At 35.5% G+C, this 12,314-nt stretch overlaps 1 protein-coding gene across 1 annotated transcript; it reads right to left on the bottom strand.

Moving 5' to 3' along the window:
* Window positions 1–572: 572 nt before the first annotated feature.
* Window positions 573–1,511, bottom strand: LOC101319611 (olfactory receptor 10K2). Its single transcript, XM_019934081.2, has one exon. It carries the CDS (start codon window positions 1,509–1,511, stop codon window positions 573–575), a length of 939 nt encoding a protein of 312 aa, XP_019789640.2.
* Between the last annotated feature and the right edge of the window lie 10,803 nt (window positions 1,512–12,314).

Raw genomic sequence — 12,314 nt, 5'->3', positions numbered from 1 at the left:
ATTTGTACCAATGTATAAAAAAATCAGAAAAAAACCCAGCTCCCAGTAATAGAAACATAGAGGTGGAAAACTTTTTGCATAATTTTCTTATTTGAACATTAATTAGATATAACTTATGCACCAAAAATTATAACTTTACAAATGTTATCTCATTTAAAAACTGTGATCTGACTATACTGAAAGACTGAGACTCAGGAAGCATCCAGAAAAGGGAGCGATATAGAGACAGGAGAGTTAGGGTTGTACAATATGTTGTAGGATTGGTTTCCATTCTGGCTGAGATTGGGTAATGGTATTTGCCAGAGCCTAGAATTCTGAACATGTAATTGTATTCCTACATCCTAATGTTAGCCATCCATCATTTTTCCATCAATTGAAAAAACTTCAATAGGCAATAATTTATGTGATCATGGCAAGAAGCTATTATTTTTTATTTTTATATTTGGAAATAAATGAGAAATGATTTCTGTTCTTGAACACTGTTCTCAATTGCTTGATCATTTTTGCTCAGGGAATTTTTTCCCACATACTTTATGTTTTATTACTTGAAAAGAGCAGAATCTAGATTAATGTCACGGCAGAGAAATTGTTCTTCCCACAACTATTTGAAGAGCTGATTTGAACTCTTTATTTCTCAAGCTGTAAATCATAGGATTGAACAATGGAGTTAGGATAGTGTAGGATACTGATATGAGAGCATCCTGGCTTGAGGAGTAGTTGGACTTAGGCCTTAAGTAGATAAAGGAGGCACAGTCATAATGGACAATAACAATAATGAGGTGAGAAGTACAGGTGGAAAAAGCTTTGTACCTGCCTAATGTGGAAGGAAAATGGAGTATAGCAGAGATGATGTGAATATAAGATATCAAAATCAATAACAGGGGGATAACCAGGACCAATGCACAGAGCATGATAATGACAAACTGACTAAAGTGGGTATGGTGGGATGCTACCTTGAGAACAGGAGAAATGTCACAGAAGAAGTGGTGTAGTTGGTTGGAGGAGTGAAAGGGCAGGTGAAATACCAAGGATGTGATGATCTCTGCAATAGTGAAACCACAGAGATAGACAACAGCCACAAGTCCCACACACATCCCATGTCCCATGATCACTGTGTACCGCAGAGGGTTACAGATGGCCACATAGCGATCATAACCCATGGCTGCCAGCAGGAAGGAGTGTGAGCAACCTAGGAAGAGGAAGGAAAACATCTGGATAGAACAGCCCAAGAAGGAGATGGTCTTCTTCTGTGATAGCAGGTCAACCAGCATCTTGGGTACAATGATGAAGGTGTAGCAAGTCTCAGAGCAGGAGAGTCCAGCAAGGAAGAAGTACATAGGGGTGTGGAGGGCTCTGTCCAGCACAATGGTGGAAATGATGACAGCATTGGTGCCCAGGGTGAACATGTAGACGAGCAGGAAGACAAAGAAGAGCAGCCGCTGCAGCCCAGTCAGAGATGAGAAGTCGAGGAAGACAAACTCTCTCACCAAGGTCTCATTGACCCACTCCATGGAAGGCAGATCATCAGGAGACAACCTGAGAGAGAAGACAGTGCCAAGAAAACCCCCTGAAAACTAGAAGAATCATTAGAATGATCACTATATTGATCATCATATCATGTGATCTCAGGTTTTGAGTTCTAACTCATTCCTCCTCTTTCCAGTTTTTGTAAGACATGAAGAAGTATCTAAAATTATTCAAAGTGTGCATCCAACTTTGAGTCTCCCCAGTATTTTTAATACCATAGGAAAACTTTCTTGACATTTCCCAGATTTAACTATCTCTTCATCTCCATTCCCAGGATGAGGCTGCTATTAAAATTCTCAGCCTCTCACTCTAAGTTTACTCTGCAAAGCTAGCCCATTCAATTTTATGACCTTCAAATTCTCCCACTTTCCTGCAGCTGCAAAATACAACATCTGAATGCACTACATTTATATATTACCTTATTTATGACTTTATATATAATCTTCAATAGTTTTTCATTATACCTCTGCTTATACCTAAATGTCTACTCTTAGTTTAATCTCTCCATATTCTAGACCTACATTCTATCCAACTCTTTTTGCCTTACTGCCTGACGTGGATCATTAACTCCACCTTCTTAAATGCTCATTAAGCTGACTCTTGCTTCTGTATATGTATTCTGTTCCCAAATCTGGAAAAAGTTCTCCAAGATGGAATACTTCTACACATCCTCCAATGCCTATCTCAGATTCTTTCTTCCTGCAGACAGAACCACAATCTTTCTTCAAGCCTCTTGTCCATTTTCATCACCTTTCATTAACGCCTACAAAAATCACCTTATGGTTATCTTTCTCATCACCATTCTCACATCTCTTCAGTCCATCTTTCCCCTGATGTCAGACTGATCTTCTGAAATATAAATTGTATCCTATTGCTCATCTCTGCAAAAATTTTACTCATGGCTATAGCACAAAGTGCAAAGTCTTTATGGTTTTTAAGGTCTCCTTTTGGGAGCTAAACAATGTTTCAGTGTTTACTCATAGACATTATGGAATGCATCACTATTGTGCAATATGTTGTATTCTTCCTTGCCTCTATTCGTTGCTCATGTTAATTTGTTAACCATTGTTTTCTTTACAAATATTTTACCATTATTCTGAAGCCTCAACCAAGTCTATTTTCTTTTTTTGGAAGCTTCCTTGGAATGTCCTCATAAAGGAGTTGTTTCTTCCTCAGAATTCACATAAGACATTGATTGCCACTTTGATTTGTCATTTATTTAATTTTGAAATAGTGTGTTGTTTTTTTCTTTTCCATTAAATTTTATACTTTTGAGGGTAAGAAGAGAATCGTAAGCATTTTAACCTAAATTCTCCTCAGCATCTAGAACCATTTTAATTGCCTAATAGTTTCTCAGTAAAACTTGTCATATAAATAAAAAAAGCTAACTTGGTATGTTGTTACATACCACATTCACATCACCGTGTTCTTCCCAGAACTCACAGAGTAAGAGAATCCTCAGTGTTCTCTGATCCTGGCCATGAAGATTGTGCAAGGTCATAAATTTCTAAATATTTCTGTACTACATGGAACTAAGTTTTACCCTTTTGAAGCAAAAGGAAAATCTCAGTTTATCAAAGAAAAATAGCACTGAAAAGAGCATCTGGTCACTGGAATTCTATGTACATAGATTTATTCTCAATTCCTAGTATGTTTGCAACTGTCTAGAACATACCAGAATGCAAATAAATGGGAGGGAAATTGTAAAGTGACCTTGAGTTTATCCCATTTTAAAAAGTATACCTTTCAAAATTATATCTTAGCTGATATTAATAACAAAAATTAATGTCATCATACTCTACCTTAGACAAGAACCACTAAATCAAGAATATCAGGCACTATTCAACAATTATTAATCAGAATGAATACAACCATGTGTCAGGCGCTAGGTATGTGTTAAAAATACCCATATAAAAGATTTGGTCCAAGGCCTCAAGTTGCTCACATTTCAAAGGTGAAATGTATTCAAAAGAAGAGATTGTTATAAAACGATGTGGTTGAAGTAATAGATATGCATTTGCAATTGTGAGAAAACTGAGGAGACAATTTCTTTTGTGTAGCCTTGGAAAAATTATTTTGTATTTATTTCTGAGTTACTGGCGTCTGTTATAGAAATGTTGAATTAAAGCATTCTTGGAAAAATATCATGAGTCTGAGCACTATTTAATTTCTATGACTTTTATACAGATGTGTAAGAGTTCAGGTAACCACAGTTACATCTCCTGCCTTCTGGAAAGTGCTGTCCTGTCCTTTATATATTCTGATTCTATAGTTATGCCTCCTCAGCCCCCGAACCCAAACCTTGTGAAAGGGACAAATCTTCTCTTTCTCCATCTTATCCCCCTGGTTCTTTGTTCAGTACTTAACACAGGATTTTTATTGCCTAAAAGGTATATTTATTAATAAATAATTACTGTTATCTTTCTAATTCCAGGATCCTCAATTCTCAGGACTACTAATAAACTTCTACATATATAGTCTTGAATTTTACCCTTACAAACACATGTAAAATTGAGTAATATAGGAATAAAATGTAGGAGTTTTGAACTTAGATATAAGCTTTAATCCTGACTCTGGCATTTTCTTTTGGTAAGATCTTAAATTATCTAAGCCCCATTTTCTCATTTGTATGGTGAGAAAAGTGATTCCTACCTTCCAGGTTACAGTGAAAATTAATTGAAATCATGTATACAGAAGAGACTAATTCAGTACATAGTGAGTGCTCAATAAGTATTTCCCTCTAATCACTTTATTGTGGTTATACAGGGATTAAAATCAGAACTATTTTCATCGATGATATAATGAGCATTTAACTCATGGCAAGTTGTTGAAGCTGCCTTTCTGTACTTTCTCGAGGGTGGGGAGTGGATTTAAGAGAGATTAACATTTTTCTGAATTCTCCAAGCTTGGTTAGAAGTAACTTGGTTTTACATGGAGTCCTGTTCTGCACTGGAAGGGAATCAAGTGTTACTGATCTTGAAGTTCCAAGCAAGTTCTTTGGTATCTGGTTGTTCTGTAGTCAGAGTCACCCAAACAGTTATCCATACCTGGTAGAAAGCAAAGGAGGTATCCTAAATATTCTATTTTGGGGGTGGGTTATAGGATAAACATAGAATATAAAACTGTAGTTAAACTTAATCACATACAAATAACAATGTAGAGGTTTCTCATTATGGACACTCTATAATTATCAATGATGCCTATTTTATATATGTTTTAATTTACATATTTAGAAATCAACGTCAACTCTTTATTGAGCTCTTAAAGTTTGGAGTAGATTGTTTCATAATTTTCATATTTTATGAGTTTATCATTTTGATTATGTTTTAAGCACTGCGGTTATAAATGTGAATAAAATAATTTTTCCTTTCTCAGGGGAGAGAGAATCAAATAGTTAGCCATATTACAAGACAGACTATCATAAACACCATAAAGGAACAAGCAAAAAGTGTCTGAAAATGTTGAGGAAAAAGCAAACAATTCCATGGAAATCTTTGAAGAAAAAATAGTATTTGAATATTATCTGTAAACATTTTGATAAAAATGTAGACTGAGCCTCAGTGGCACTATTTATGTAAACATTGGGATAGAGCTGATTAATATTTTCCTTAATGTTGATTGGCCCTTCAGAATTGAACAAGTACCTGCTGTTTTGCTGTCATAGAGATACATCTCTTTTACAAAGGAAATACCTAAATTTACGCGGGGCTGTGAAAAGAGAGACACAACTTTTCTCCCTTTTTCTTCCTTTTCTTTCTTTACCAAAACCTTCACAATGGGGTCACAAACTCAAAAACAAACAACTCAATTCAATTAGCTTCTTTAGGGATCATTATCCCAAGTATCAGTACATCAGTATTGCTTTTAATATTTCCAGGAAGAAAAATAGGACATAATTTTGGTATTAATTTATTAACCAAAATTTAGATTCATTGTATAGAAATATAATGTGAATTATCATTTATCACACATTTTTCGTAGTGCAGACAGGGTGAAAATACTGTTATATATAGTCTCTCATTTGGTCATCATGATCTCATGAAGTAGGTATTACTTTTAATATCTTCACTAAAAAGAAGAGTAATTTGAGAGTCAAGGTGTTTGTGGGCTCCACTCAAGTTCACACTGCTGGGAAACTAGCACTAGACTATAGATCTTCTGATTGGCATAGGAGTAAAATGTTTGTGTGTGTGTATGTGTGTTGGTGAGAAAGGGAAAACAGTATTCTGTCACCCTCCTTTCATAGGAAGGTATTTAAAGAAAAGGATTCCTGTTACAATTTTGTTACAGGCTCAAGTCCCAGCTCCACTGTGTATTAGCTCCAGGACTTTAACATGTCTGAATCACTTTCCTCTTCTTTATAATGGGATTCATTCTGATATCTGCTAATCTAAATTTCAAGGTTTGTTCAAAATGAATGAGAAAATATCATTGCAATGGTTAAGTGTTACACAAATGTTAGTTTTGTAATTATAATTTAGAGTTGAAAAGGGGCAGACAGTTTTGAGAATATTACTCTCATACTGCTTGGTGTACTCCATTGATTTCAGGAAGGGTTTAATAGGATAAAGGTGATTTCCCTTCCCCCAAACTAGGGAAGGTATATTGCATTTTTTGTCCTTGTCTCTTACTCGAGGATCTCCAGAAAGCTGGGGTCATAAGTGTTATAGCTGTAAGATACCTTAAAGATCTAGCCTAGTAGTCTCATTTGACAGAAGAAAAAATTAAGCCTCAGTACTGTGAAGATCCCAAGACCAGAAAGCAACTGGGAGGATGTGTTAGCAATAGAATAGACGACTTTTGTTTTTCAGATGAATGGGATTCCCACAGTATTGTGCTGCCTCCTGAAGATGTTTATTATGTAGATATTGACTTGGCTCTCTTCCTGAGTCTGCTTTCTATGACCTTGTGCTAGTGTTTCTGACTGTCTCTGATTTTATGTTCCCCAAAGGCAGTGTTTCTGTGTCTTTATAACTGCCAAGTAAAATTATTTTCAGAGTACTCCCTAAGTTCTCAAACCTGGATTAGGTATTGTAATTTTTTTTCTAGATGTCACCTAATATAACCATTTCTGAAAATAAAAAAGATTGTGATTTAAGATTTTGTAGTTTTATATATATATATATATATATATATATATATATATATATATATATATATATATATATACACACATACATACAATGGAATATTATTTAGCCCTAAAAAAGAAGAAAATCCTGCCATGTGTGGCAGCATGGATGGACCTGGAGGACATTATGCTAAGTGAAATAAGCCAGTTACAGAAGGGCAAATTCCATTTGTATGTGGTATCTAAAATAGTCAGATTCATAGGAGAAGGAAGTAGAATGGTGGTTGCCAGGGCTTGGGGGAAGGGAGAGAGAGGAAGTGGCTGTTCATTGGATATAAAGTTTCAGTTATGTGAGATGAAAACATTCTAGAGATCTGCTGTACAGCATTGTGCCTATAGCTAACATTATGCTACTGTGTACTTAAACACTTACTAAGAGGGTAGATCTCATGTTAGATGTTCTTACTATAAGGAAACAAAAGATTTTGTGAGGAAAATGTTGAGTGCGCTGTTGAATTAAATCAGAACCAAGACAGTGTCTGTGTAAATTTAGGAAGAGCAGTGAGTCAGTTAATTCAGGATATGTATAAAATTTATATGCATAGTTTTATAAAAAATCACTTTAAAGCTTCATTAATCCTGGTTAACATTATTTGGAGTCCACATTCTTAGTTGTGGCTATCTCTTTCTTTCACTGGCATTGCACCAGCTTGGGCCCACCTCCCTTCTCTGTCTCTTACCCGAGCAGTGAAAGGACAGGTCCTGCTGGGGGATAGATGTTTACTCTTATTCCCTCTCCACTGTCCAGTTTCTCATTGCTGTAGGCGCTCAGTCCAACATGGTTGCCTGTTATTCATGGATAGGCCCCCATTTGCCACTCCCTCTCCCTAAGAGAAGCCAGAGGCACAGAGGCTACAGGAGGTGGAATGCAAGTTGAAGGGAAAATATCAAAATGGGGCAGAAGCTACTGATCCCTACTCAGGGGTAGAGATATGATGATGGTCTGGGGACTTAGACCCCGACCAAAATAAAATGTAACCAGTTTCTTCTCAACTTTTTGTGCCAATTGACCAAAGACCACAAGTCATATCTAATAGTGATCATAGAGCAGTTGGCACTTTCATTGAATTTATTGGTAACGGGCGGTTCTGTGGGTCTCCTGATGCCAGAGTCATTGCCATGGAGATGTTGCACTGGGTTTAATTAAACGGCTGAGTTGATTGTGGAAAATAGAGGCAAGTCATCAAATGCCAAACTGCTCCAAATTGAGCCCAGGCATTAGGGCTTGGGGAGTAGAAGGCTCTAAGCCATGCTCAGATGCAGCAATTTTTGAAAATTTGACAAATTTTAAGTTGGTTTCTCAATTTTATGTTACCAAAGGGATGAAAAGGTAATTACACACAAAATTCATGATGATAGGTACATTATAAAATATGTTTGTTTAGCTTAAAATGTCCTTTTGCACTTACAATTAGGAATGTAGCTTTCTGTCAGGCTGAGAGGGCCAATTGAGCAAAGCTGCTTTCTGTAGTGAAGGTCCTGGTCAGAATAAGCTGAAAGGAGACTCATTTCACCATTAACCACTGAATTCATTTTTCTTTCTACCTCTCTATTCCATTATCCAGAAACTAATGCAGTGTATTGTTGTACATAGGAGTCACTAAATAAGTATGTGCTGAATGTTGGGTGAATGAATGGTCAGAGACAGCGATACCCTGATAATATAAATGACCTTTTGGTTTAAACAAAAATACCATTATTACTTTTCTAATCTCCAAAGTTTCTAGTTTCCACTTGCCTTGTGGCTAAGTCAGGAATTAATGATTTAAACATCACTCATGTCAATGAATGTTAAAGACACCTACCAATGGCTTGGTGCCTAATAAGAGCTCATAAGTATCTGACAGATGAAGAAATAATGATATTAAGAACAAAGGTGAGAACAAAGTGAGAACAAAAGATAATTCAGAATAAGAAATAATGCCCATAAAGAAGTAAGAATTAAGAAGAGTGGACTTTAATATATCTGAATCTGAATGCTGAACATTGTTTTGATATTGATGTCCATCATTCAGTCCAAGCTCACAGTAGTTTTTCAAAAAAACTACTTCATTAAGGTATTAGTGACATGGAAAAAGCTGTCCATATTTAGTGTATATAACTTGATGAGTTTGATGTAAGTATACACCCATGAAACAATCACCTCCATCAAAGCCTTAGACATATGCATCACCTCCCAAAGTTTTCTCTCACCAACGTTATTATTACTATTATTATTAATTGGGATAAGAAAACTTAACATAAGATCTATCTTCTTAGCAAATTTTAAGTATACAATACAATACAATACAGTAAGTACTATGCTGTATAGTATATCTCCAGAACTTATCTTATATAGCTGAAATTTGGTACACTTTAATTAACATTTCTACATTTCCCCCCTCTTCCCCAGACCCTGGCAACCATGCTTGTACTATCTACTTCTATGTGTTTGACTATTTTAGGTTCCAGACACAAGGAGATCATGCAGTGTTTATCTTTCTGTATCTAGCTTATTTCACTTAGAATTACATCCTTGAGGTTCAATCATACTGTGGCAAATGGAAGATCTCACTTCTTTTTTAAGGCTGAGTAGCACTGTGTTCTATGTTTTTAATCTACATTTTTTTTTGTATGCACATTTTTTAATCCATTTTCTTTGATGTGTACCATTAAGCTGTCCATATCTTGGTCATTGTGAATGGTGTTGTAATGAACATGAGAATGCAGGTATTTCTTTGTGATTCTGATTTCAATTCTTTATAAATGCCAGTAAGTGGGATATCTGGATCACATGGTAGTTTTATTTTTAGTTTTCTGAGGAACTTCCATACTATTTTCCCTAATGGAACTTCCATACTATTTTCCCTAATGGCTGTACTAATTTATATTACCACCAACAGTGTACCAGAGTTCCCCTTTCTCCACATCCTTACCAACACTTGTTATCTTGTCTTTTTGATGATAGTCATTCTAACAGATATAAGGCGAATCTCACTATGGTTTTAATTTTCACATCCCTGATGACTAGCGATGTGAATAGGTTTCATATACCTCTTGGTTATTTGTATGTCCTCGAAATGGGGAAACCATAACCTCTTCTATAAATGACTGTGGGAAAAACTGGATAGCAACGTGCCAAAGAATAAAATTAGACCCTTATGCTACACCATACACAAAGATCATTTCAAAATGGATTAAGATTTAAACATGAGACCTGAAACCATAAAATTCTTAGAAGAAAACATTGGGGGAAAGCTTCTTGACATTTGTCTTGGCAACAAGTATTTAGAAATGCCACCAGAAGCACAAGTAACAAAAACAAAAATCAACAAGTGAGATTTCATCAAACTAAAAAGCTTCTGCACAGCAAAGAAACAATCAACAAAATGAAAAGGCAATCTGTGAAATAGGAAACAGATTGGCAAACAATGTATCTGATAAGGAGTTAATATCCAAAATGTATAAGAAACTCATACAATTCAATAGCAAAAACAATAACTTGATTTAAAAATTGGTAAAGAAACTGAGTAGAGATTTTTTTCAAAAAAGAAATACAAATGGCTACTCCCACTACTTATAGTACCTCAATTTTATTTTATTTTTAAAACATTTTTTCTCATTCTCATCCAACTAATTCATCCTGAAATTTCAGGGGGAGCAGATGATCTGTACTAAGTCAGTCAAGACATTGAGTTCTCTCTGTAGTGTTTGGCTATAATGTTTGGTTCACGATGGGCATATGATCCAAGTCTGTTCAATCAGGAACAAGATTCAGTCTCCCATCTTTTGTTTTCACATCCAAAGAAGTGAATTATTTCTTCCTCTGGACTAGATTTTGTGAGCTGATGTTGTCAGAGACAGCCGAGTTTAGGCTAAAAATGAAGCCAAGATTGAATAAGAAGAGCTATGAGATGCATCCAGATGACCAAGGATGACTGAGTTCTACCAAATATGGTGCTAGAACGATTGTACCACTGGACTTTTCAGCTTTCTTAAACCAAGAGATTTATTTTTTGCTAGTTTGCCAGTTTAAGTTAGATTATCTTTTATTTGCAACCCAGAGAATCTTAAATTATAAGATTCTATTGCATTCCATGTTGGATTTGAGATGACTTAAAATATGTACTATTAAGGCAAGCATAAATGTATTATGTAAAAATATAAGAAATTAGAACCATAGTAAAGATATATTAATGTGAATTTGGGAAGGATCTTTATACAGAAATGTACATAGTGAAAAAATACATGTATTAAATTTACTCCCAAAATTAAACATCAAAGTTCATACTAGCTAATTCAAGAGACAACATAATCAAGTCATATTGTTCTCAAATATAAAACATCTGAAGGATGTGATTTCCAGCAGTACTTCCAGTAGAAGTACTGATCATATTAGTTAAACCATAAATCATCATTGGATATCCAAGCAGAATAAAAGAAGATCTATCAAACAATGTGACCATATCACACATCAGTCTTATAGCCTAAGTGGAAAGTGTAGGCTTATTTATCTACTCTCAGTCCACCCAGGTCTCCAGTTTACATGAATCATTCCTCTGGATTAAGATGGACCAGAACTTCCCCAGGTGCAATTCCTACTATGCAACCTCTTCAAGGCCTCAGGAGTTAGGGATGACAAAACAAAACATCCCAGTCCAATTGCTCATGTCTCTTCTCCCTTCCACACCACCAACATGAGTGTGACTCTGAGGCCCTGTCGTGTTTACTTCAATTTTTGTTATCTTGCTCCAATGTGCACTTCAAAATCATCTGATATCCCACATCACCCATCTTTCCTTTCCCTCCTCTTCCCAATAGTTTCTTCTTTTAAAGTTATTCTCAGTATTCTTCCACATTTTCACTTTGTCTTCTCTCTGGCAGTCTGAATTTGAGGAGTTTATCTTACTTCTTTGCTCTACAGGCATCTCCCAAGAGAAGCCAATAGGCTGAGAGTCAAACATGTTTTCCTTTACTCAGTTGTTCTGCTTCAAAATCCACTAGATTCCTCCTCCTGTGCAGTTAGGAGGATAAGCCACAGCCTGAAACGGGAATAGTTGTGAAGGAGGGGAGAGGAGGAAACAGGTAGTTCATTCTAAGTGTCAAATCTCTTAAGTTCTGTGTTGTCTCTGGGCCAAGATGGCCCACAGCCAACCAGTGTGTTATTAGGTGGAGGGTAGGTCACAAAAGATAACAGGAAGGAATGTCTAAAACAGCATACAAGTGGATATTGGTATAAGCTAATTTCTTATTAGGAATAATAGGAAGTAACTCACATTGAAACAGATTACAGAGGGAAATCAAAATTATTGTAGAAATTTATTTATTCACTCATATTTATTGTACCTAATTTTACTATAAGTGGAACATTAAAAAAATTTAAATTAAATATATAATTGGTGAATAACACTCTATGACTTACATTATTCTGAACATTCAGGGAATGTAAGGATGAATGAGGTATAGTTCTTGTCCTCATGGTGTTGTAATGTATTCATGGAGTAGGAAACAATTAGGAAATAATAATACTCTGTATATTAAAATACATAATTTATATCCATGTATCTTACATTGTCCACTAATCCTTTTCTGTTGTCTTTTCAATTTAGCCTTTTCAAGTTGATTCTTTCCTAAATTTTATGCACATTTTATTAAAGGGTAGCATACATCACAGAAA

Source organism: Tursiops truncatus, chromosome 1, assembly GCF_011762595.2.
Source record: "Tursiops truncatus isolate mTurTru1 chromosome 1, mTurTru1.mat.Y, whole genome shotgun sequence".
Classification (NCBI taxonomy): domain Eukaryota; kingdom Metazoa; phylum Chordata; class Mammalia; order Artiodactyla; family Delphinidae; genus Tursiops; species Tursiops truncatus.
The sequence above is the reverse complement of the archived record's forward strand: the minus strand, read 5'-3'. Positions and strand labels throughout refer to the sequence as shown.

What these genes read in the sequence shown, in the direction of transcription:
- LOC101319611 (XM_019934081.2), bottom strand. Translation starts at nt 1,511, where the DNA reads ATGGAGTGGGTCAATGAGACCTTGGTGAGAGAGTTTGTCTTCCTCGAC.